The sequence below is a fragment of the Parasteatoda tepidariorum genome, chromosome 1, assembly GCF_043381705.1.
Source record: "Parasteatoda tepidariorum isolate YZ-2023 chromosome 1, CAS_Ptep_4.0, whole genome shotgun sequence".
In the NCBI taxonomy this organism is placed as follows: domain Eukaryota; kingdom Metazoa; phylum Arthropoda; class Arachnida; order Araneae; family Theridiidae; genus Parasteatoda; species Parasteatoda tepidariorum.
This window is the reverse complement of record NC_092204.1, coordinates 17,449,529-17,474,349: the sequence shown is the minus strand read 5'-3', so window position 1 is coordinate 17,474,349 and position 24,821 is coordinate 17,449,529. Positions and strand designations below refer to the sequence as shown.

At 32.4% G+C, this 24,821-nt stretch overlaps 1 protein-coding gene across 2 annotated transcripts in view; it reads right to left on the bottom strand.

Annotated features, from left to right (window-relative positions):
• LOC107438276 (serine-rich adhesin for platelets) overlaps positions 1 to 24,821 on the bottom strand; it is a 69,916-nt gene that overhangs the window by 6,722 nt on the left and 38,373 nt on the right. For both annotated transcript variants that reach the window (XM_043049694.2, XM_071177221.1), the window contains exons 4-9: positions 18,364 to 18,659; positions 15,311 to 15,368; positions 13,580 to 14,010; positions 10,840 to 11,703; positions 7,973 to 10,023; positions 3,811 to 5,016 (exon numbers count right to left, since the gene is read on the bottom strand). In XM_043049694.2, coding sequence (XP_042905628.1) covers positions 3,811 to 5,016; positions 7,973 to 10,023; positions 10,840 to 11,703; positions 13,580 to 14,010; positions 15,311 to 15,368; positions 18,364 to 18,659 — 4,906 coding nt within the window. The remainder of the gene's footprint in view (positions 1 to 3,810; positions 5,017 to 7,972; positions 10,024 to 10,839; positions 11,704 to 13,579; positions 14,011 to 15,310; positions 15,369 to 18,363; positions 18,660 to 24,821) is intronic.

The following is a 24,821-nucleotide window of genomic DNA, read 5'->3' as shown; positions in this document are numbered from 1 at the left end:
AAAATAAACTTCACAAAACTAGAAACAGGAGATCACAAAGTATTAAATTATTACATATCCAAAACTTTTAACTGCACAGTTTTATCGCTTTGAATTTTTGAGGGGAAAAAAAATCATATGTAGCATATGATTTTTTTTGAGGGGAAAAAATCATATGTAACATATGATTGATATGAAGGATAAGGATTATGATACAATCTCCAAATCCAATAATATGAAACTTTTAATTTTATTCTTTTTTCAAAGATATTTCGCTCTAAAAAATATTTTTAAAAAATGATAAAGGCTAAAATACTATGGGAAAAAAGAATCCAAAATTTAAACTAAAATTCTAGATAACGAAGTAAGAACTCTTGTAATATCATTTTTTATACTACTGGAATAACTTTTGAAATTTGATAAAATAGTAATTCCTAAACAGTGGATTCCTCTGCAACATTTCTTCTTGAAAGTAATTTGAATGTGGAATATATAAGACAGGTCATTATTTCAAACGAAACAGGCAAAACTGAATTCATGCATACAAGTAAAATCTTCCTATGAGTGTGTTCAATGGTATAACTGAATGCACAATACGTTAATTGGTAATCAAAAATATATTTTCAGTTCATAAAATCATACGAATCACGTTACACAATGACATCATTATTTCATATTCAGGTCAGGTGTTCTGGTTTATTGCCAATTACAATGATTTTCCAAAATTATCCTTTAATAGTTTTATCGACGGCAGAATTAAAGGCATTGAACACTTAAAAAACACTTAAGTTTACTATTAATTGAGCTAGTTTGCAAATTGGATAATCCAATTTCACGGGATACTGTTTGTCTCGACAAATTTTTTTTTTAAATTCGATTGAATTCTCAAAATTAAAACACATTCTTGTGGATCGAGTTGCAGGTTTGCTACAGGAGACTAAAAATGTTAGAAGCGCTCACTAATAAAATTCTAGATTTTATGAAAACGAATTAAAATTAGGAAATCTTTAAGAAAGTACATTTTTTTTCCAGTTTACTATTGAAAGTATTTGTTAACTATGTTTCTGTTTTAAACACGCATAATTTGAAATGTAAGTCATATTGGTAGTTACGATTGAATAATTAAAAAGATAACAAATAAAAAAAAAAGTGACTTGAATTTCTACCACTTTTTACANCTTACCACCACGTTTTACCACTTTTAATTTAGGTTTCCATTTTTCAATAACTTCAGCTTTCTTGAAGTGAGTTTGAATAAAATTGGTAACCATTTGTCACTTTTAAAAAACGTATAAAAGTTATAAAATACATAATTCCTTTTGAAGTTTGTAGCATTTAAGGAATTTATTTTATAAATAAAGAAAAATAAAAGCCAGTAAGTTCCTAATAGGTCATGTTAAATATATTTACTACCAAAAAAATGGCATTTTTACAAACTAAATGAGTTTTTTTTATATCAATGACTGTTCTTAAAACAATTTCAATTCCATAAATACTTTAATTTACCCTTACTAGAAATAAAGGGCCCATTAAAGGGTTAAAGATGAATGAGAAAAGAGCAGCAAGCGGCTTTAGGAGCTCAGATATTTCACACAGTACATTATTTTTTTTTTCGTTCTCAAATGTTTAAGCAATTTAAAACGTTGAAACGCTATAATGTCGCTACCCACTAGGAAATTTTTTTCTCAACAGCCGCACAAGTTGGCAGCTACGCATCTATAATCACCTAAAGTTGTTGCAGCTCCTTTGCAGTCTATTTGTATATCTTATTTAAAGTAAAGCATTTTCGAAACAGCCTGTTGTGGGCATGACCAACGCCACGATGGTAGCAATGTTTTCAACATAGCACACTTTCCGGAAGAGCAAGTTCCCATCAATCTAACTGGGTGGATATCAAGCCGCCACACGGTATCGAACTCCAGTTTTTAACAATAACAATTCAATGCTTAAACCACTGAGCCATCGCAGCTTCAGTTGTTATACTGGTTGGAGTTGGTTGTTATGCTTGCTGTATCGAAATTGTATGGGAAATAATGAAAGAAAAATGTTTTTTTTTTTTTTTTAAAGAAGGAAAAAAAAAAAACGTTATAATATTTAAACACAAATTGTACAAAAGGTGTTTAAATTTTATACTCCTACATTTTTCACTCATGATCTAAAATTATTAAATTAAGGTATTTAAAATCTGTACCAGTTATATTTTTAAAATTTAATTTATATAATTTTTTCGTAACTATACAGCTCGTTCTAAATTTCTAAAAATATTTTGCTTTCAATACATAGCAACCAATTTTCAGCAGTGGTAGCTATAATATTATTAAATTGTAACTCTCGCAAATTATGTACTTTTTTACAGTCTATTTATTACGTTTCGTAATGATTTCTACCACATTAAATGTTTTGCTCATTATTTTAAAGTAATTCTTAGCCACTAGTCGAAGCAAATCATTCTTATCAAGAATAAAATTAACTATGCACTTGTTAACTATGCACCTTATTATTAATAACTTTTGCTTCTGTGATAGAATTGGACAATAAAGCAGATTTAAGATGAATAATCAATGGCCAAAATTATTTTTGTCAGACGAACAAAATATGCTGGATAATGAAAGAAAATTATGTAACGAAAGATAATCGCTATTACACTTACTATAATTTGAAAAATATTGTTTTGAATTTTATGTTACTGTAGTCTGTCGACTTAAGCGAACTTTATTTCACTGTATGGTTTAATCAATACAATAAGATCAGTACGATTCTTTGCTATGGTATGTGTTAAGGATTAAAATTTTTCTTACTAATAAAATTTAAAGTATGAACCTCGATTATAGAGATACTAGAATAGATTTAGTTTAAGTATGCATATGAACACAAGTGGTTTAGTTTTCGAAACTAGAGTACATTTTGTACAGTCTTCAACTCCACTGAAATGAACAATTTTGTTTAACCCTTTCTAAGGCCGTGGTAAGTATACTTACCACCAATTTTTAAAGTCCATATTAACTTATCTACCACTTTTAATTTAGGTTTCCATTTGTTAACTACTTCAGCTTTCTTTAAGTGCGTTTGAATAAAATTGGCAACCATTTTTAAGTGTAAAAAAACGTATAAAAGTTATAAAATGCATAATTCCTACTGAAGTTAGTAGCATTTATAAAATTTATTTTATAAATAAAGAAAAATAAAAGTCAATAAGTTCCTAATAGGTCGTGGTAAATATACTTACCACCAAAAAAAAAAATGACACTAAAATTTAAAAATTTTTTTTATAAGCTAAATGAGTTTTTCTTTTCTTAAATCAATTACCATTCTTATATGAATTTCAATTCCAAAAATTATTTAATTTATTTTTACTAGAAGTAAATGGCCCACTAAAGGGTTAACTAATAGGTTGGTTGTTCCAGTTTAACATACGCAAGTGAATTAGTTTTCAATACTAGATAGCATTTTCTACATATTGAATCTCAATTGAAATAAATTGAACTTTTTAATTAACATGTTGACTTTTCCAGTTTACTGTTGCATAAGAACGTGGTTTACTTTTCAATTCCAGATAGCATTTCCTACATACTCTATCCCAATTGAAATAAATTGAATTCTTTAATTAATATTTTAATTTAAGTATAAAGAGCTGAATGGAAAAAAAAATGTAAACTGCACACATGAAAATAGTTAAGTTGAGAGAGAGGCGCGGCCTAAAGAAGTAAATTTTTTACGTATTTTTCTTCAATTCATTTCTCGATACCGTCTTGTTTGAAATATCTATACGCTATGTAAGCTATAAGCAGAGTGATAAATACTTTAATTGGATATAAGTAACTCATTCCATACCTTTTACCTGATCCATTTTCTTGCTTAGTGTTTTCTTCTGGTCGGTCGTTAGATTTATTGTTCTGCAACTTCTGTTCCGTTGATCTGCAATTATTTGATTTATTCTTTTGCCGACACTTAGGAGGATCAACTGCAGTAAGAATCTTTTCAAAAGTTGATATTCTGACAGATTCGTCGGAACTGCAGTCCTCAATTTTGGGTTCTTGCCTTGGGTACACTTCCCAAAAGGCAGATCTAACGTCTGATATGGCTTCTCCTATGGCTGCAATTAAGTCTGTAGGCTGCTCAGCTTCTTCAGCATTTCTTCTGAAATTTGGAAACAACTCGAAGGGACTGGGTGCTATGTCTGGCATGATCAAACCTAAATGCGGGCGTTCAAGTTCAGCGTCAGGCACACTAAAACGCCTTTCCTTCCTTCCTTTTTCATCGAAACTAATTCTGTACATGTCCCGGCAATCTGCCGCACAGTTTAAAAAGCTCTTTTTTCTTTGTTCATCGGACATTTCACTCTTCCAAGAAGAGGATGACGATGGCGTCAAGGATTTGTTCTGGACGCTCACTTCACCATGGCACTGGTCATCATCGGGCATTTCGTCTATGTTGTCCAGCACCCAACTCGTCGTCTGTTTGGTGGACGAAACAGCATCGCACTCACAGTCATTGCTCAGTTTGGACTTCAACGAATCAAGTACGTCCAGGGACGCAGATGAAGATGAAGAGGCTAGGTCAGTCCTCCTTGCGAAGTCCTCGGAGAAGGCTGAATCAGACCTGGCCTCGATATCAGAGAGCTTGCTAAGATTATCACTATCACTCTCTTTTGAAGATCTATCGTCGGATCTCTCCCTTTGCATCACACCTCGAATTCTGTCAGAGGTCGTTGAAAAATCTGTCGCGTTTGAGGAAGACGAAGCTGATTTTCCCATTGAGGAAGACGGAGGTGTTTCGAAAAAGACGCACATTTCTTTCTCCATGACGATGTTGAATTTGGTTTCTGGTTCCGCAACGTTGACGTCATCGCAAGTGACGGAAACAGAGGGTTCTCCTCCCCTGCAGTTGTGACCCCCACTGCAACAGGCTGCAGCTCCCGAGGAATAAGCATCAACTTTGTCGAAATCATTCCATTCCAAAGAAACCGAAGAAGAGGGAGAGGTGTCTTCAGATGATACGAATTCGCGGCATTCCACTTCATCGATTGTTACACAGGACCTAAATAAGATAGAAATAAGACAATATGGGATATAATGATAGAATAAAGATTATTAGAAAATAAAGTTAGATACAAAGTTACAGTGAATGTCCATAACTTTGAAAATACAATGGAATATAATGATAGAATGAAGATTATGAAAAAATAAAGTTAAATTCAAAGTGACAGTGAATGCCAATAACAGTGAATAGTGAAAATACAATGGAATATAATGATAGAATAAAGATTACGATAAAATAAAGTTAGATACAAAGTCACAGTGGATGTCCATAACATTGAATATTGAAATTACAAACAGGACTTTTACAGTAAAAAAATTATCAATTATAACTCTTTAAATGTTAACAGCCTAAAAATTAATTAGATGGGTAATAGATTCAAAACATCTTGTTATTACAGCAATTTTATTGAATTAAAAACCTTAAGCCAAGATTACCTTATCAACCTAAACAAGAAAGATTAAGACATAATCATAAAACTTGTTATTAGGAAAAAATAATAAACATTTGATAAATATAGCTTTAAGTTTGATTGTTTTCTTCTTTGATCAATACCATCAAACACTATAGGAAGTTTATTTTCCTTGTTAATCGTATTTGAACAAGGTAGAGAACTGTGTACTTAACAGTTACAAATGTAACTTTACACTTACTAACGTTACTTAATTATTTATTAAATGTTTACTTAACGTTATTAATGATTAATTTTTGTCCCCGAAACTTAAGAAGTGTTTTTCACTTTCATATTCTATTATTTCTTTTACATGTATTCGAACTTTTCTTTTTTATATGTACTCGAACTTACTTCATTTTTTTTTATTTGCAGTAGAACTCTTTTACAGCGATCAGGAATTAACTGCAGTATTTCTTCGTTATAATTGGATGCTCGTAAAAAAAAATTGCAAATAGTCTTACGTACTTACTAAATTATAAATAAAACATTTACTTTATTTCTATGTTATTTTCGTACAAATCGAAAAAATATTTGGCTGTGAGTTGTCTTATTGCTCTTCGGATAAGACCCATGGCCTGAAAAACAGAACCTTCTCTGCTTTCGAAAAATTTTCTCACGGTTGCTGAACATATAACTCATACTAACTTTCAATTTTCTTCAGAATGTTAAACAAAATGTTTTACGCGTAAGGATTAGCTAACCTGAAGAGGTGGAAGTACGTCGAGATTTTATAATTCTCAAAAATATTTGCTCGCTAAAACCAGGGTTTGCTAGTTAAAGGCGAGCTCTGTTCCATCATACTTAACATTGTCATTGTACCAACCAAGTATTTTCGATTTGTTTCTTAAATCCGAGTTCTTGTTGAATTAAGGCTCGTAGTAAGTGAATTTTTACTGTAATTTCTTAGTGGTCAGGCTATTAGACCAACCTTTATTTATTAAGGCGTTCCTCAAGAATGAATCAAGGTTGCATGTTTTATATACTAATAAATTATTGTTTAATAATCGTAGTGGTAGGTACGCCACAATAGTATGTCATAAAGTAATCATAATTCAATGTCATTAGTATTTTTGGTCAACATTGGTTGATTCGTCTGTAACAACTGTGTTGTTATAACCTCATCACATAAAAAGATTTACCAATAGAGAATAATAAAGAGAATCTCCGATAGATAATAAAAGTTCACTGTCGAATTGATAAAGTAAAAAATCCTTTAAGGGGACACAGAACATTCAAAATAAAAAGTACAATTTTCATTCGATCATTTTTAAGTTTTAACAGAATATTGGTAACATTAATAAAAGTCTGTGCACAAAGTTTCAGGAAAAAAAATTAGTTATAGCTAAAAGTATGGATTTTAATTGTATAGATTAAAAAGTTCCTTACAAACGAATTTTAATCTTTTTAAAATTAAATTCTTACCTAAACACGCTGCTTATAGGCATTTACATAAATTTAAATGGTTATGGTAATCAATTATTAAAAAATTAAATTAAGATAGTGAGTTAATCAAATGCATTTAGAATTATACAAGACACATCGAAGAGTATCTGAAAATTTTTTAATAGCAATAAAACAGAAACTTGTGTTTCAGGAAATTTTTGAAGTTGTGAAAACAATGAAAATTCCATTACCAGAAAAAGCAACTTTGTCCACGAGAACTGCATTTTTATTTACGGGTCTTTACGAATTCATTATCTTATAATTCGGTAAGAAAAACTCTTATATGGTTGGTTCGGCTCTGATTTAAACACGGTTTGTTGCCCATTACTTGGTAAAGTATAAATTTTTTTAATACCTCAAAAACCAAATAATGGTTTTTTGAAGGATTTTTCTCACTCTGAACGTCTAGTGTTCCCTTAAAAACTTCTGAAGCAAGAAGGCAGCTTTTTCGACTTTCAGTTTGGCATTTTATTATCAGAAAACTTAACTCGTCAAAAATATTTATTGTGTCAGGATACCGTACGGAATATAGGAAATAAACCTTACTAAAATTATTTTTCAGGCATTTTTAACACGTTGAATGCCACGCTAATTTTACATGGCTTACCCGTCTGGTTAAACGGTAAAAAACTACAAACTAAATTTGCTAATTTGACAGATTTTGCTAGTTTTTTTAAAAGGTTTAACATGACCTTTCTGAAAAAAGTGGTAAACTATATAAGCCATTGTTTAGAAATAAAGGTGGTTAAAAATCTACTAAATTGAATTTAATAAGCCAAGAATCACAATTAATAAACTACCACTTGAAAATATTTATTCACTTGCCGGAGCAAGTTATCATCTCTGTGTATATAAATAAAACTGTTTTTGTGTGTTCGATATTACATTAATTTCTTCAAACCATTTTAGTGACGATAATGATATAAAAATATTAAAAATTTACTCGAATTATGTGTTTCTAACAATCTTAATTTCGCCGGACACCGGTGGCATTCAACGTGTTAATATTATATGAGGTCTTTCTTTGCACTCTGCCAATAAAGTTTTTAAAAAACTTACCTTTTTAAACGTTTCCTAAGACCGCATCGTACTCCTTTCTTTGCAGCATGCAACTCAGTGTCACTAAAAGAGGGTGTTTTGGGGGGTCTGGGAATGGGACAAACACACTTCTCGTCACATTTGGCAACCTCAAGTTGGTTAACTGGTTTTTCACTCAAGGCATTTCCGACAGATTCATTCACTTTCTTCACTGTCAACACCTGACTGCTGTCCGGATTATCTTCCTCGTCATCAGTTCTCCTGTAATCATTCGTTTCATCAGACACAGATGAAGTTCCTTCCATCGATATGACTGATTCATCAGACAGCGTTACCTGACTTGATTCGTCAAGAGAGGATTGCCTGCTATCGTTTAGACTTTTTGATGTTGGCGATACTTTAGAAGCTTCGCCAGATCCTTCGGATTCTAATTTCTCTTTGATGTTCCTCAGGGAACCAAAAGTATGACTTACGTTCTTAAAGAGATCGAAACTTTGTATGGAACCCTGGCTTGAAGTTAAACTTTCCAAACGCTCTTTGAGTTTGAACAAAGATCGTCTCACCTCGCTATCTCGAGATTTGGACAAGTGAGCATGATCTGCTATGTTTTGTTTTAGATCGCGGCAGCTAAGGTCTGATGTGCTACAGGTAGGTGAATTGTTCGCTATTTCAGATGGATTTTGTTTTGAGTTATTATTATCTAGTGCTATGATTTCACTGTCTTCTGAAGGTTCACTTTCACTCAGTTTACTCTTTTTAGAGTTTTTAAGAACAGATTCTATTGGTTCATTGGGTGATTTTTGTACTCTTGGCTTGGTTTTCTCGAGATCGGTTACTTCCGAGTTGAAACGTATGCTTCTGATCCTAGATTCACTTTCATTTGACAAATCCGTTGCTTCAGATGGTTTGTCAGATGGTTCGATTCCAGTAATTAAGGGATCAGTTATGTAACAAATTGGACCGATAGGTGATGGCGTGCGAGATAATTCCCCCTCATCTTCATCTTTTTTATCGCTTTCGTTGGTAGCATCTACTTCTGAAGGGGGTTTCATTTTGGACTCTGTAATCGATTTATTGGTTGGAAGATCTTTATCGCTAATCATCTTTAAGCCATCATCCGATTCCAAACTACCCTGACTTGATTTTGAAGAGTCAGAACTAATCTTTTTTATCAAGTGAACTCCGTTTGAATCTTCTGAATGCCGCGAATGTAGTTTGTCCTCAATTTTGGGATCCGATATGGGTCTAATAAGACTCCTCCTCGTCCTGATAGAGTGATCCATACCATCCTGCCGAATCACGTGGTTTCCTTCATTAGGATAATTAAGTTGCTGCTGTTGCATTAATTGATCAATTACTCCAGAAGACCCGGGAAACCGACCATCGTTCTTTCCTGATTGAGGTGGGGACGATTCGGCGGAAGATGTTTGGCTACTGAGTACTGTCACTGGAGATGCTTGAGCTGAACGGCTTCCGAATCTTGATATGTTGTGTCGTACTTCATTCTGGGAACCAAGTGTCTCAAATTCACTAGTGCTTCGCTGGATCACAGATATAACACTTTCCTCGCTGTCCACACTAGTATCACTTGTGATACTATTACCTTTTCGAGGTATGACTGACACAATAGATTCCTCACTATCTACACTGGTGTCACTTTTAACAGAACTCCCTCTGCTGCAGCTGCGGGGCATAGTGTACGTCCGAAGTGCTGAGGCCAGTACTCCTTGAGCTGCCGAAGCAGAGAATCGTCTTGGTACTTGATGTGAGGAGGAGGAATTGTCTCCAGTATCAACACTGAGGCTTCGCTTCACAAGCCCTCGTTGGGGTATATTGACTACTGTTCTCTCTTGCGTCTGATAACCAAACGTAGAGTTGCCAACTCTGGAAGCAAGATCGTTTGGACCAGAGGAGGTATCGGCAAGAATGTTCTGGGCTTGTTCGTAGAAGCTTATATGCCTCTGTTTGTCAGAGTTAAACATTGTTTCTTCAGGAATGTCATCAATCAGTTTATAGAGTTCTGGCATTGAGTAATACGAAGATAAGTGGCTCTCCAGAGAGTCATTTTCAGTCTGCAAAATTAGAATAATTTACATTTAATGAGCAATAAGGTAATTTAAAAAAAACTGATCCGAAAATAGACTTACTCAATTAACATTGAATAATAATAATAAAATAAAACAATTATTATCATGCCATATCAGAGGGAAGTTCGTTGCAAGACAACGATATGTCGCATTTCTGATATATATATATATATAGCAGCAGACGGCCTCAGGCTTTGTGGCGGGGAAATTTTTTACCGTAGACATAATATATATGAGAAAAATATACATAATTAACGTTTAGAACTTTATCACATTTTAAAACTTAAATGCTACTTAAAAAGGAAAAAATTCATTACATTTATTTATTTTATTCATAAAATTTCGATTTAATAGTTTATAATTTTTAGACTTATCACCATTTCTCAATAAATCCTTCAGTTTTCTAATATTTTCCGAATTTGCCAGCAGGTATATGTTATTCTTTTTAAAAAATATGATAGAAATAGAAAATAGGAAGAAATATGGCAGAAATTTATAAAAATGTAAAAATCCGTTTAAGAGTACATTTGGTTTTACCATTTTAAATAGATCGCTTTTATAAAGTAAATTTAGTTAGTAAATAAAATTATCGAACACTTTTAAAAGTATTTTGATTTGCCCTTTTCAAATAAATCCTTTTATTAAAGTCGAGGAATTGAAAATAGCAAATTAATTCTGCTTAATAAAAGGTTTAATTTGAAGCAAGCATTAATAATCAGGATGCCGATTAGCAATTAGCAGCATAATTTACATGCATAATAGTAGTTTATGAACATAAACAACATGAAACCGACATGTTACCTTTAACTCTGTAGATTCACTTTGCTCCGTCGTAGGTGGCTTAACTAGATCATTATTCCGGGGCTCTTTTATTTTTTTCACTTTACAAGGGCCGTTCGAAATTTTAACCGAAGACTTCCTACCAGAAGTCACAACAAAATCACTATTTTGTAATTTCTCCTCCGTTAATGCTGTGTTGATTTCTTTAATGTTACATTTAGAAGATAAAACTTTATCCTCCTCCAGAGACACATCCTGGCGCAACTTACGCAAGGCATCTGCCGGACTGTTGTACCGCCGAGAACTCTTGGTTTCACAAGGTACCACTGGAATATCACTGGCGTTCTTAATACCATCCACCAATACGCTGGCTGCAAAGGTTTGCAGCATTGAGGGTTTGGCTTTGACCCGAGGTCCAGCGGTGATGTTTGGGTTAGATTCAGTCTCGAGTTCTTCTTTCCCATATGTAGGACTTAAGGACATCAGTTCTTCTAAGCGTGACATCATAGACACAGTTGATTTGGAACGCACAATACCGTTGACGTCACCACCTCTCGCTTTAATGACGTATTCCCTAGGATCACTTGCAGTGGATATTCGCTTGTGGAGATCTGACAGAGGTTCTTTCTCGCACTTTTTCACCCTCAGGAAGCCAGGAATCATATTGAGGAAATCAATAAGAGATCGAGATTTTTTCCCGGAATCGGGCTCGCTAACCGGAAGGCAAGAGGTACACATATGGGCTTCACAGCTACCTAATTTCTCGTAATTGGTACTTGTAGGCGTACCACACTTTTTACACATATCGTAACCCTCTAAGTGGCGTATCTCAATTGGTATGTCGTCATCGTCTGGTTGATCCGGGTAATCAGAATCTAAACTGTCCTAAAATTAGAAAGAAAAGTCCATAAATTTATTTTTGCTTATGATAAGTAAGCGTTTGTAATTCCTAATTGAGTTTAAATTAAATATTATCTTGTTGTTAGGGCATGATTCTGAATTGAACAACCTGATAATGCTCACTCTGGTTATTGTTTCCGTTCTTAAAAGCGCTATATGTTGAGCCAGTTTAAATTAAATATTATCATGTTTTTGGGGCATGAATCTGAATTGAACAACCTGATAATGCTCACTCTGGTTATTGTTTCCGTTTTTAAAAGCGCTATATGTTGAGCCACCTCATGTGACACTTGCCATGCGACATTTTTAGCAGCATTCATTGGTCGATTTTCTAACGTTGCCATTCGGGGAGCTGTAATGAGGCTTTTTTTTTGGTGCTGTGTAAGAGAAATATATATATAGATGCTTTCTTTATATTCCTTGCATTTATAAACTTAATTTATAATATTTTTAATCCACCACTATTTTTAAAAAAATTAAGCATATATATCAATATATAATATAAAAATGTAATAATCCGCACAAGCTTGTTCAAAATGTAACTACCTAAAATTGCATTTTAAATTTAAATATACTACCGCTGGGGAAAATCATCCTTGAAAGGATTAAAAGTTGGCAGGTCAGGTATGCGTTAACATAAGCACATAATCTTCACAGTAACTGTTCATCACAGGCATAATTTGTCAGAAATTGTTTAAAAAATTACATCTGGTTTTTTGCCAATTTCTTTCGTATTTTTCGTTAATTACTGATCCCGTAGACCCCCGTCGATTTATTTTGAATTACATAAAAAGATCTTATAATGATTCTTGCTGTGGACGAATAAATATAGTGATTGAGTAAGCAAATAAATTAAAGAAATAAGAGGAAATGGTAATTAAGGATTCGTGATTCTACGTTTCGGTTTGTAAATAAATAGAAAAAAAAGTTAATAAACCTATATTTCGTAAAACGACACTGGTTAAGCATATTGATTTTTATAAATGCTTTTGAAATCTTACATGTTTCGACCAAGTTAAAGTGCTAAATATTACACACATTACATAACCCAAAAGTTTTATTCACCGTACGGAATCTAATGGTTTCAGATGCAAACTTCAATTGAATTACAAATAAAAATTTTGAGAATTGCAGAGTACCACATATCGTTCTTCTTGTTTTCGTGAATTAATGATACTTTGGAACAAATTTCTTGTTGCAAACATAAAAATACTTGATCTTACCTAATGCGGTGTGGGTATTTCAAATCAAAAGTTAATTTTGTCCGAACAGTTAGAATTTTTCTTCTTCAAAATGATATCTTTAGTTTAGTTATTTTTTCTCTGAATGTGCAATATTATAAAAAAAATGTATTACGTTATATACATACGTACATACTTGTCTTCTTCCTTGAAAGTAGCACTTCACAGAGAGAGAGAGAGAAACATCCATGTCCAGAGCGGGATTCGAACCCGCAGCCATTGGCTTCGCAGTCAGGCACGCTAACTACTCGGCCACCTGGCCGCTAAACTTAAATGTATTATCGCCTTTTTCTTACTACTTCCTACGTAGCTGAGAAGTGGGAACACTTAGGATTCCCTCGAATGAATTTTTAAAAAAACGGGTTCAGGAATATATCATTGAATTGTTTAAGAATTGTAGCTTGTAGAGGGAAATAGATTCCAGATTTGAAACCAGAGACGTGAAATATCTAATATCCGTTCAAATATCTCATGCAAGAAAAAAGAAAGTTTCCTAGTGCATTTAATAGTAGCTAAAATGCATTTAAACATCATAAAAATTAACGGTACTTTTCTTAAGGTAATCTAAAAATGTTATAAAACTATGAACAGTTTTTCTTTATAAAATAGGAAAAACTTACTTGACGGAACGCATCGTTTTTAGGAGATTTCGTTCCGTTTTCTTTACCGCTTTTTCCAAAATCCATACTTTCGGACACACAAGGTTTTCTGCAAGATCTGTAGAAATAAGGCTTATTGGAGGAGGGAGGGTGCTTTACATCATCGTAGGCAGGATTAGACAGTCTCTGAAATGCTCTCCTAACAAAACTGTAGCAAGTTTCATTTGGACTGGACAGCTCAGAGCTACTTTGGCTGCTGTTGGCTCTGCAATGTTCGGCGGATCCAGCACTCCGGTATTTACGAGGGCCATTCCGGAACTTTTGCCTCTTCTTGTTCGCAGCCGCTTGTCGACCTTCGTTGTCCGATATGTGGGAGTATGCGTGGTACACCAAAATATCATCATCACTAGTGGTGGTGCTGGTCAGTTCTCGCTCGACGGATGAACCCCGGTCTGAAACAAAATTGAATGCCATGATCACAAATTTATACGCATAAACAGTGGTTTTATAAAAAAAAAAAATTAATGTGGTACTTTAAAGAGACAAAAAAAAGTTATAACTTAATTTAAAACCCACCAAATATTTAATTTTCACTTCAATTTAAAAAAGTAACAATTAAATCATTTTTAGAAGAAAAAAAATCTAGTTACATAAATGAACATGTCGTGGTTGTAAGAATATTTTTTTACATCTAAAAATAATTGAGAAATATGATAATTTTCCCACCACTATTTTATTTTACACAGGATGTTGTGATCACCTATTTATGAAAAACTTGAAACGAAATGTTTCAAAATATATTTTTTAAATAGATTCTAATGAAAGGTTCCCATGAGCCTTAAAAAATCTAAAAGCTGTAGTGAATTCACGTTAAATGAAATAGGAATATATATTTTAAAAATTTCTCTTTAACATTTATAGTAGGGCCTGGGATCCCACGGGTGATTAAAAATGTAAGAAGTGGTTGGAACTCAATTTATTTTTATTTATGTAATCTATTCAATTATTCAATTGAAAATACCACTATTATTTACATGGCAAATTATTCCTATTTATTTAGAAAATTTTCTCCAACCAAGACACAATTACTACTCCCACTATCTCATGATAACATCATTTTAAAAAAACTTCTCAAAATTGACAATTATAAAATTTAAAATTACATCATATCAATTAACTTTGTATACTTAGCAACCTTATGTTTATTTGCATACTTACGTAGTTTAATTCATTTATTTATGTATTTATATAATATTCCGATAACATTCATGGTTACGCTGTTCAATTCATTCATTCATTTATGTATTTATATAATATTCCAGTAATATTTCTTCCCAAAAATATCTCTTGACAACTGCTACGATTGAACAATAGTTGAAAATAAGTACTTAAATAGCAGACAAGGTCAAAAATATCAGATGTTACACGCGGCAAGTCTTTCCAGAAAAAAAAAAAACACGAAACTGGCGAATACAGGTGTTCAAATTATAAACTGATGAAAATCTCCCGTCATCTTTTAATCGAGAATTTTCAGACATTTGAAATACAACAATGGAAAAGAAGTGTAAACACCTGAGATATTTACACAATGATTAATGCTCTTAAAGTAATGTTAGTAATAGTAAATGTTCAATGAAATGAAAGTCTCGTGAATCATACAGTTCAACAAATGGATGAACGTGAAAGTAAGAAACAAGGGCTTTTTTTTTAAACTTACAAACAAATGACATAGCTTACAAACTAAGTTATTACCTTCGCTACTGCTTTTAACAGGCTCGTGCCAGGGTACCAAAACATCCTGCGAGTCAAACTGAAAATTGTAAAATTAATAAATTTAAATTGAGTATATAAACAAACTGAAAACAAATTCAAAGTAGTTCGGCTAACACTTTTATCTTTTAAATAGGATTTTTACCAGTTACAGGGTACCGACGGCCTGGATTTTTTTTTAAAGTGGTAGCAAAAGTGATATATATCTAGATGTTTTAAGCTATCAATAAATATTTAATTTGTAGGAAATATATATGGGTGAAAAAAATAACTCGGGTAAATTTCGTAATTCACAAATGAAAGATACATTTAGGTATTTTTCAGTAGTCTTGAAACATCTTAGCTAAAAGTCATTTACTTTTTCCATGTCGTGGGTACCCTGTTGTTAGTCGCAGGTGAGTGCTACTTTTATGCTAATTTTTAAAATTTCAAATATTTCTTTGTGTTAGTTACCACTTTCTCTTTGAAAGGGCGTTTGATTTCATATAGAAATATAAATAATGATACTAATATTAAGGTTTTAGTTTCCATAATAATAAACAAATAAAAAAATGTTAATAAATGCTTGTGATACCACCTCCCCCCCCTTTTTTTTTGAAAATAAAAGACAACCCTTTTAACAAAAAGTAAATTGATTCGATTAAATTCACAATATATTAAATTCCCAATTCGATATTTAAATTCACAAGTAAACTGATTCGAATAAAATTGCTCAAACATTATCCAATAAAAGAGAAGTTAAGGATATGAGTGTCTGTCAGTCTCAAAACTTTTCGTGAACTTAATTAGATATTAGACGCTTTTTGTTGAATTTTAGTCAGACCACTTTTTAAGAAAAGCTTTCTTAACTAACTAACTAATCAAAATGCTACAGAGCTCCTATCCAATTCAGGATATCTGCTCTTTCATCTCAGTAGAATTAAAATTGGAGGAAGGGAAGCTTAACATTAGGTTTAGGTATCAAATAGTTCAAATGTATAAGAAAAGCTTTCTCAATCGAATCCAAATTTGCGGAATAGGAATTAGTTCTTAAAATGAAGTGGTAATTAGCAAAACCACAAGCTTTATAAAAAACTGAGATTGTTCGGTAATAACTACACTGTGCAGAACATGCGTGCCGTACGTTTACACACGTTAGTTCTGATAAGCAAAATTTGGCAGGTACGAAACTGTAAAGAATACCAAGTTATATACACACACCCCAGAAATGCTAACTGTTCCGGATTCGACAAATTAATTAAAAAAATAATTTAGAGAACTGCTAACTAAAATTTATAGTCTTTCGGTTAAATTTGTTTACTTTTGAAAAAGCTAAACTGTAACAAAGTGGTGTATCAAATAGGTTTCGATTATTTAGAAGTAGTGGCGAGCAAAAACCCCATAAATCGAATTTACTAAACCGAGAATCATACATTAAAAGATTACCACTAGAAAATATCTCTCCGCATACGTTAAATAATTCTACAGTGGATGTAATAGCAGGACTACCAACTACTACGTTTTTTGTAAAATATTTTAAAAAGTGGTAGACATTTAAAAACCAAAATTTTCAGGTCAATTCGCCAACATTTTAAAAGCCTCAATACGAAAAACCTGGAACAAAGTGGCGATCATATGAACGTATAAATCAATTATGAGTAGTGGTGTGGAAAATAAGTTTAAATGAATAAAAAATAATACATTAAAACATTGACTTCCACTAGAATAAATTTTTACTAAGCGCGTAGAAAGATGGCAGTCCTCTATTAACAATGTATAATTTCTATCTACTATAAATTTTCCATAATTTCAGAAAATATTTTTCCTATTGGTAGCAGAAGTTATGCAACAATATTTTATTAAAAAAATCTTCACCCATGACGACCGATAAATAATTTAAACAAATATTTTAGAAATCAAAACTGACATACTGCTTTAAGCTTTGATAATAGTTAAATAAAAATTCTAGCATTAGTCGAACGAAAATATTTCGCAGAAGCATTGAAATGTTGGAGAGTATGGAAATTCAATAATGTTTTATATATAACTCAGATTCTCTCCCTAGTACTTTTTTTATGTGACTCGATTATTTTATTTTCCGTATTTATTCTGGCGAACTAAAAGCATTTATGTTCAACCAAACATATTATTACAAGTAGTATTTTGATCTAAAGTTACGAAGATGCAAACTTTACTTTTTTTCCCAAAAAGTTTTATTCATGCTATCTTTAGTTAAAAGTTTCTACGTTTCTTTACTTAATAATCTGAACTGGTTTTTAGGCTTTGAATACTGTTGAAATTTTAAAATTCCGGTTTTTAATATGCTGACTTCAGCTTTTAACTTGACGTTTCTTGACTGATCTGTTGAGTACTGATCTTTCACTGTTTGTACTTCATTTCCGAACCGGGATAGCCTGGTTGACAGGGTGCTGGACTCACGTTCGTAAGAACGGGAGTTCCAATCCATCCGGCCGAAGGTTCCCCGGGCAGTAAATGAGGACTGGTGCCTTTTAAATCTGTCGGGTCACAAAGTCCTCCATGTTCACATAAAGAATTATACCTCTGGAGGTACTGCATGCGAGATTGATCGTTCTCTGGTTCAGGTCAAAATTACGATCTGTGGATGAATGGATGGATGTATAAATGGGTCCGCCCTGTGAACGGGTGTGGCAGAAGTTGAATTCTCGGTCATAGATGGCGCCACTGGAAAACAAGAACAATCATATCCCTTCCTTTAAAGGTCTATGACAACAACAACTTTATTTCCGAAACTTAATACAGAATATAAGATTCAGAACTTTTAAGTGCAAAAAAAAAAAAAATTCTTTCTTTAAATGACGTATCAATACAGCCTTAATGTTTTCAGCCTCGAATTATCCTGCATAATATTGTACATTATATTAAAATGAGAAAATAACTTTAAAAAAAAAAGAGTTAAAACCTTCAAGTACAAAAACGCTTTGTACCTAAATTAAATAGTCTCCCATTGCACATCGTCATAAAACGAACAAAAATAATGGTTTCAATAAATTAAGAGTTCGAACATTGGTTCTCACTTTTCTGTGTCGTTGTTCCATAGCCCATACAGTGATAAGCACCTTCCCTCCTATTCTGAGCACTCTTGTGATTTCTTTGATGGCAGCCACTCTGCGATCAGTTGTTGCAAAGTGATGGATAACAGCGATGGACAGCACAGCATCGAAGGTTTCATCTCTGAAGGGCAAATGAAGGTTGTCCGATGTCATCACCTCATAATTTTTTGCCCGAGCAGCAGCTGTCAGAGCTTCGCAGCGATCCACACCAATCTTCATCACCTCGGGATTGATGTCCAGGTACTTTCCGTTGCCACACCCTGATAAGAAAATTAAACATTTTGTTAAACTACTAGAGTTTTTACAATAAACATAATAAACAAGTAAATCTGAAAGTCACCACATAACTTTATATACGTGCTTTGTGTACGCAATAAGTAATCCGGAGAAAAATATTATGAAGGTTTTTCCATAATATGTTCCGCCTCCTGCAAGTTAGGTGGCTTCACCAAACTCAACCTATAATTGAAAGGTTAACACGGTTTCTTACATGTCCGATGTAGAGCCCCTGAATTAGACAGGCGGACTTATCATTTATCGTTGGAGCAAAGAGCTAACATAAGACAGCAAATAAATCCTAACAGCGAATAAATACTTTCAAGTGGTAGTTTATTAATTGTAATTTTTGGTTTAATAAGTTCGATTCAGTAAATTTTAATACACCACTATTTCTAAACAATGCGTAGGCTTATATAATTCACCACTTTATAGTACATATTACAGTAGACGTTAAAGTTTATGTTAAAGGAATAACCGAAATCGGTTTTCAATGGTTTAAATTGTAAAAAATCCAAAAACTGATAAATGTGTTATTTTAAATTACTAGTTTAAAATCGCAGATACTTATTGCTTTAATGTTTTGAGGAAAATTTCATAGAAGTTCTAAAATTTATCAAGCTCTATATCTTTTAATCTAATAAAGCGACACTTTTATTTTCCACTTTAAAAAAAAAAAAAGATTTTGATTGTGCTGCCGAAAGATAAATCAAAAGTTTGTAATATCATCAAAAGTTTGTTAAATTAAAAAAAAAAAAAAAAAAAAAAAAAAAAAAAAAAAAAAAAAAAAAAAAACGAAAAATTACCAAATCCAAACTGAAATCCAAGATGGCGCGGGTAAATGCCTCTTTTAACTAGAATTCTTTCGCTCTTTTTTAGATAATTTAACATTCCGAACTGACTTCTCTAATATAAACTAGCTTTGTATGAATATTGGTACTCTTTTTTTAAAAAAAGAAATGCACCATATAATTCTCAACTCTAAATTTCAGCAGTCTATATCTTTCTCAGTAAGTGCATTGAACGATTCTCCACGTTTTAAATTGTATCAAGACTTTTTTACAAATATCGTTTTACGCTACTTGGTAGCAATTTCATATCGGAAGGATTTGTTTTTATAAAATTTCTCATCACATTTTTGCTTTTCTACGCGGCGTTAGTATTATAACTTGCATATAACCGCTTGGACTCAACTGTTGGTCTCGAGCGAAAATATAGGATGAGCTTTTTTTATTATTCAATTTAAATTAAATAATTAATTTTAGTTGTTATATAACTACCAATAAAATTTTTTAATTATATTTTTATATAATTTTAATTTAAATTAAGATTTGTGGAGGGTGATGCAGCTGATGGTGAGTTTATTTAATTAGCGACCAACTAATAACAGTGGTAGCTATGACTTAACTAAATGGAGAAGTCTGACTGTGACACAGTACTACGCAAAAAATTAGTGCGACTTTTCTCTGACTCATTTCTTTCAAACTATTTCAGACGATGTTGATTTCTCTTTAACACTTTCACGCCGGGGTAAAAACTGATAACAAATAAATTTTATTTTTTAGTTTTTTTCCGGGAATAATAAAAATCCATAACTACCAATTGCTTTTAACAGATGCAATTTTGAAGTTATACTTCTTATGCGACTTCCAACAAGGTTACGTTTAACGCTACATTTTTATTGGCCGGGAAATAACGTGGTAGGATCCAGTTTCCCCTCATTCATTTCCATATTGTTTTGGTTCTCACTAGCATGAAAATAATAAAAGTATTGTTTTTCTATAAATATTTTTTAGTTTGATGTGATACACATATAATTTAATAGGGTAGTATTTTTTACTAGTGGGCTGTGCCCCCTGCTCGTTAACGCTCGCCAACCCCTGAAACTTGCTACGCAATCTTATATGGTTTGCTTCGCAAACCAAGCTCGATTCGCTCGCTACTAATTTAGGTACATAGCAAATGCACAAAATTCTAAGAATTCAAAACAATCATTCAAATTCATAAAACAACTTCTTTTTTTAAAAAAATTACATCTTTTTAGTAAATACTAAGTCATTAAAATAAATTTGAATTCAAATAAATGACATGTAATTCGTTAAACCTATTAGAAATGTGCTATAGTATAAAATCTTAAAGCGTAACAGCACGACTGAGACTCATTTTTCAATGAATAACTAATAACAATAATAAAACAAATAAATTCGTGATATAAATCAAAAATCGTCAAATGAATTCGTAACATATAAATTCGTGAAAAAAAGCGCTTTCGACAAAATACTAAATAGGGATCTATCAACAAAGACTACTAACTTGTGCCTAGCTTAATAGTATGAGATTGCCGCAGCTGATGCTTTCTCAGGTTATTTTAGTTTCCGTTTTTAAAAGCGCTATATGTTGAGCCACGTCAGCTAGATTTGGCATGTGACATTTTTAGCGGCAATCATTGGTCGATTTTCTAGCGTTGCCATTCGGGGAGTTGTAATGAGGCTTTTTTTTTGTCGCCGTGTAAGAGAAATATATATATATATAGATTTTTTACTGCGAGGGAACAAAAATGCACAAATATTTTGTGATTTGAAAAAAGCGGCGATTTCTGCATTTGCCAGATAGCTAACCTTGAAGCATTAACTCGAGAATTTAACTCGCGATAATCAGGTAAGCGGTTAATGCTGAAAAGTTCTAAGACTATAAAATAGAAGTTTCTGAAGCTCCTTTGGGGAAATAAAAATTTTGGGTAAATATTGACTCTTGGGAAAAACAAAAATACAATAAATGAGAAGCAATTACCAGTGTTGGTGAGTAAGCGAGCACTCGATGAAGCCTTTTCGATGCTTAACCCTTTGGCGCAGATGGGACTCCGGTGACCCTTTTACATATTTTTTTCTGACCCTCTAATTACAAGCAAAAACATATTTCGGTATTTTTAAATTATAAAAAAGCAATTTAATAGTTAGTAAAAAAAAAATCTGCTAGATTATCGGAATTATATTTGTACTAAAATATAAAATCCCAAAACAAGTTGCTTTAAACAAAAAAAAAATTTCACTCATACTCTTAAAATTTATCAATAATTGATTTTGTAAATTTAAGAAATTTCGACAATGATTAACTGTTATTCTTGGATTTAACTAAGGCTCCTATACTATCAGAGCTGACCTATCAAGCAATATTGGAGCAAACAAGTTCGCAAGTTAACGTTATGTTAGTATTAGTTATGTTATTACAGAGATGCCAACTGCGCCGGACATACCAAAATAATTTAAAAAGCGGTAAATAACTACAAAGTAAATTTTGCAAATTGTTGACAATATTTCATACCTGCCAACTTTTAATCCCTTCCATTACAATTTTTCCCAGTGGTATTAAAATGGAATTAAAACTTCAATTTTAAGCAAACAAATACGTTGTATATGAGCAAACTTAAGTTGACAACCATGATAGTAACGCATATTAATATATGTGATTAATGTTTGTAAGAATAGTGGTGATCAAAATCATTTAAAAATTAAATTTATAAAAGAAAAAATAGTGTATATTTACTACTACTTTAAATATGAAAACAAAATCTTCCGGAAAATCCGGAAGAGTTGGCAGGTATGATATTTGCTTGTTTTTAATAATGTAAAGCATGTAATAAGTACTATTAATAAACTACCACTTGAAAATATTTATTCGCTGAGCTTATGTTAGCTCTTTGCTCCAACAATAAATGATAAGTCGGCCTGTCTAATTCAGGGGCTCTAGATCTCTAACTGCAGAAAAGTGCAAAGGTCCTTAGAACGTTCACGCCGGGTGTTGCGCCTGAAAGCGGGACGGAAAAGAGAAAATACTGGTAGAAGAACTATTTCAATATTAGATAATATTCTGGAGGAGTCAATCTATTCTCAACAATAACAATTCACTGTAAGGAAAATTTTTTTTAATCATGGCGAAGAAGCAATTCAATATGAAAATTGCATCCGTTAAAAACAATTGATAGTTATGGATTTTTATTATTCCCGGAAAAAAACTAAAAAATGAAATTTATTTGTCACCAGTTTTTACTCCGGTGCGCCGCCTGATGAGACAATCTAGCGTGACCCACCGGTGGGTCAACCCGTCGTGAACGCATTAATTTTGCCAAGAGGCAGATATATTAGCAAAAGAACGTGCAATGCCTTTCAAAAATTCGAAACAATGTTCCTTAATTAACTGGAATTTTAAACAAATAAAGAATTTTAAAGACAAGAAAAAAAATTCTTAACTTCTGGAAAGCCTACTTACTTGTGTTAATAGTTATAGACTGTGTAAGGATTTATTTCATTCATTAAGTTTCGATTATTCCATTTAATTAAAAGTATACAACAAATTTTTAATTGAAATAACATAAGTTTAACAAAATGTTTTGGGTATAATTTTTATCTACCTTATATGTGCTGGTTTTATTGTGCTACACAGGCTAGCGTAATGATAATTTTCACAATAATATTCTCTGTCTGACTGTATTATGGTGCAGATAAATTTGAATTTATGAAGATAGAGCTACAAAGTGACTCTGTAAATTCTACTACCGGTTCTAAAGGTTGGCACTAATATACTATTTCTTCTACATCAATTCCTATTTTTACCTAATATCGTATATTTTCAAAGTATAAAATTAAATGTTTCGATTAGAAGATCATAAGGGCCGTTATAGTCTGGTTGGCAGGACACTGGACTCACGTTTGTGTGAACGGGGGTTCGAATCCAGCCGGCTGAAAACTCTCCGTGTAGTAAATGGTGACTGGTGCACGTTAAATCTGTCGGAGCACTAATGCTCTATGTTCCCATTACAAATTAATACCTTTGGGGGTGCAGAATTGGAGATTGATCGGTCTCTGGTTCAGGTCAAAATTACGATCTGTGGATGAATGAATGGATGTATGAATGGGTTCGCCCTATAAACGTGTGTGGCAGAAATCGACTTCTTGGCCATAGAGGGCGCCACTGGAAAACAAGAGCAATCGCACCCATTCTGCATTAAATGTCTGAAGACGACAACAACAACAACAGAAGATCATAAACTTTTACTAAACTGAGTAAAGTCTCTAGGTAAAAAAAAAAGTGTCTCTTTTCATCGAGTACAAATATCAGAAAATGAAAATCATGAAATATATATTTAATTTCCCAAAACTTAATAAAATAAAATAATTACAAAAAGTGCCAATCTACTACCACACTCTTGTACCTAATATACACGATTAGTTACTAATAAAAATATAATAATAAGTTTACATTCATGTCTTGCAAAGCTAATTATAAAATAGACTAAAATTTCAATACACTATTTGAGATATAAATAACTAAATGCTCGCGATTCTAGAACATTTATGATTTTATCCGTTTACAAATAAATATGTAGTATTTAATACGTAACAAACAATTTAGTGTTTTTTATATTTTATTTATTTACCTAATTTTGTAGTTTTCAACTTTGAGACACGTACAGAGATGCCAACTTGCTCCGGACAGCAAATATATATTTTAAGGTGGTAGTTTATCAGTTGTGATTCTTAGTTCAATAAATTCAATTTAATAGATTTTTATCCACCACCATTTCTAAATAATTCGCAGGTTTATATAATTCACCACTTTATAGTACTTATGTCAAGCTATACCTATTAAAAAGCAAGCAAAAAATAGTCAAATATTTGCAAAATTTACTTTGTAGTTATTTACCGTTTTTTAAATTATTTTGGCGTGTCCGGAGCAGTTGGCATCTCTGCACGTATGAAAAATTTCAGAAATGATAAAATTCTTATAAAAATTAGGCATATATTACGTTATTAATTATTAACCCTTTCGCGCCGACTGTCACAAATACGTGCCAGCATAAAGCTGTATCAACCAGGGTAAAAAGATAAAACTGGTAATCAAAGAAATTCTTTAGCAGTTTATTTGTGGGNATGGTTAAAAAAAAATTTCAATCTCTGACCAATTACTATTGTGATCAATAAGAACAAAAGATGGAAAAAAATTATGTAAAATAATCTAGTAATCCAGAATAATCTATTTAATGCTAAAATAATCTATAGTGATGCCATGTTGAAGTTTCAAAGCGGTACTTAACGAAACATTGAGCTACTTTAGATCCAGCTACTTTAGATGCATCTTGATTTTGATGA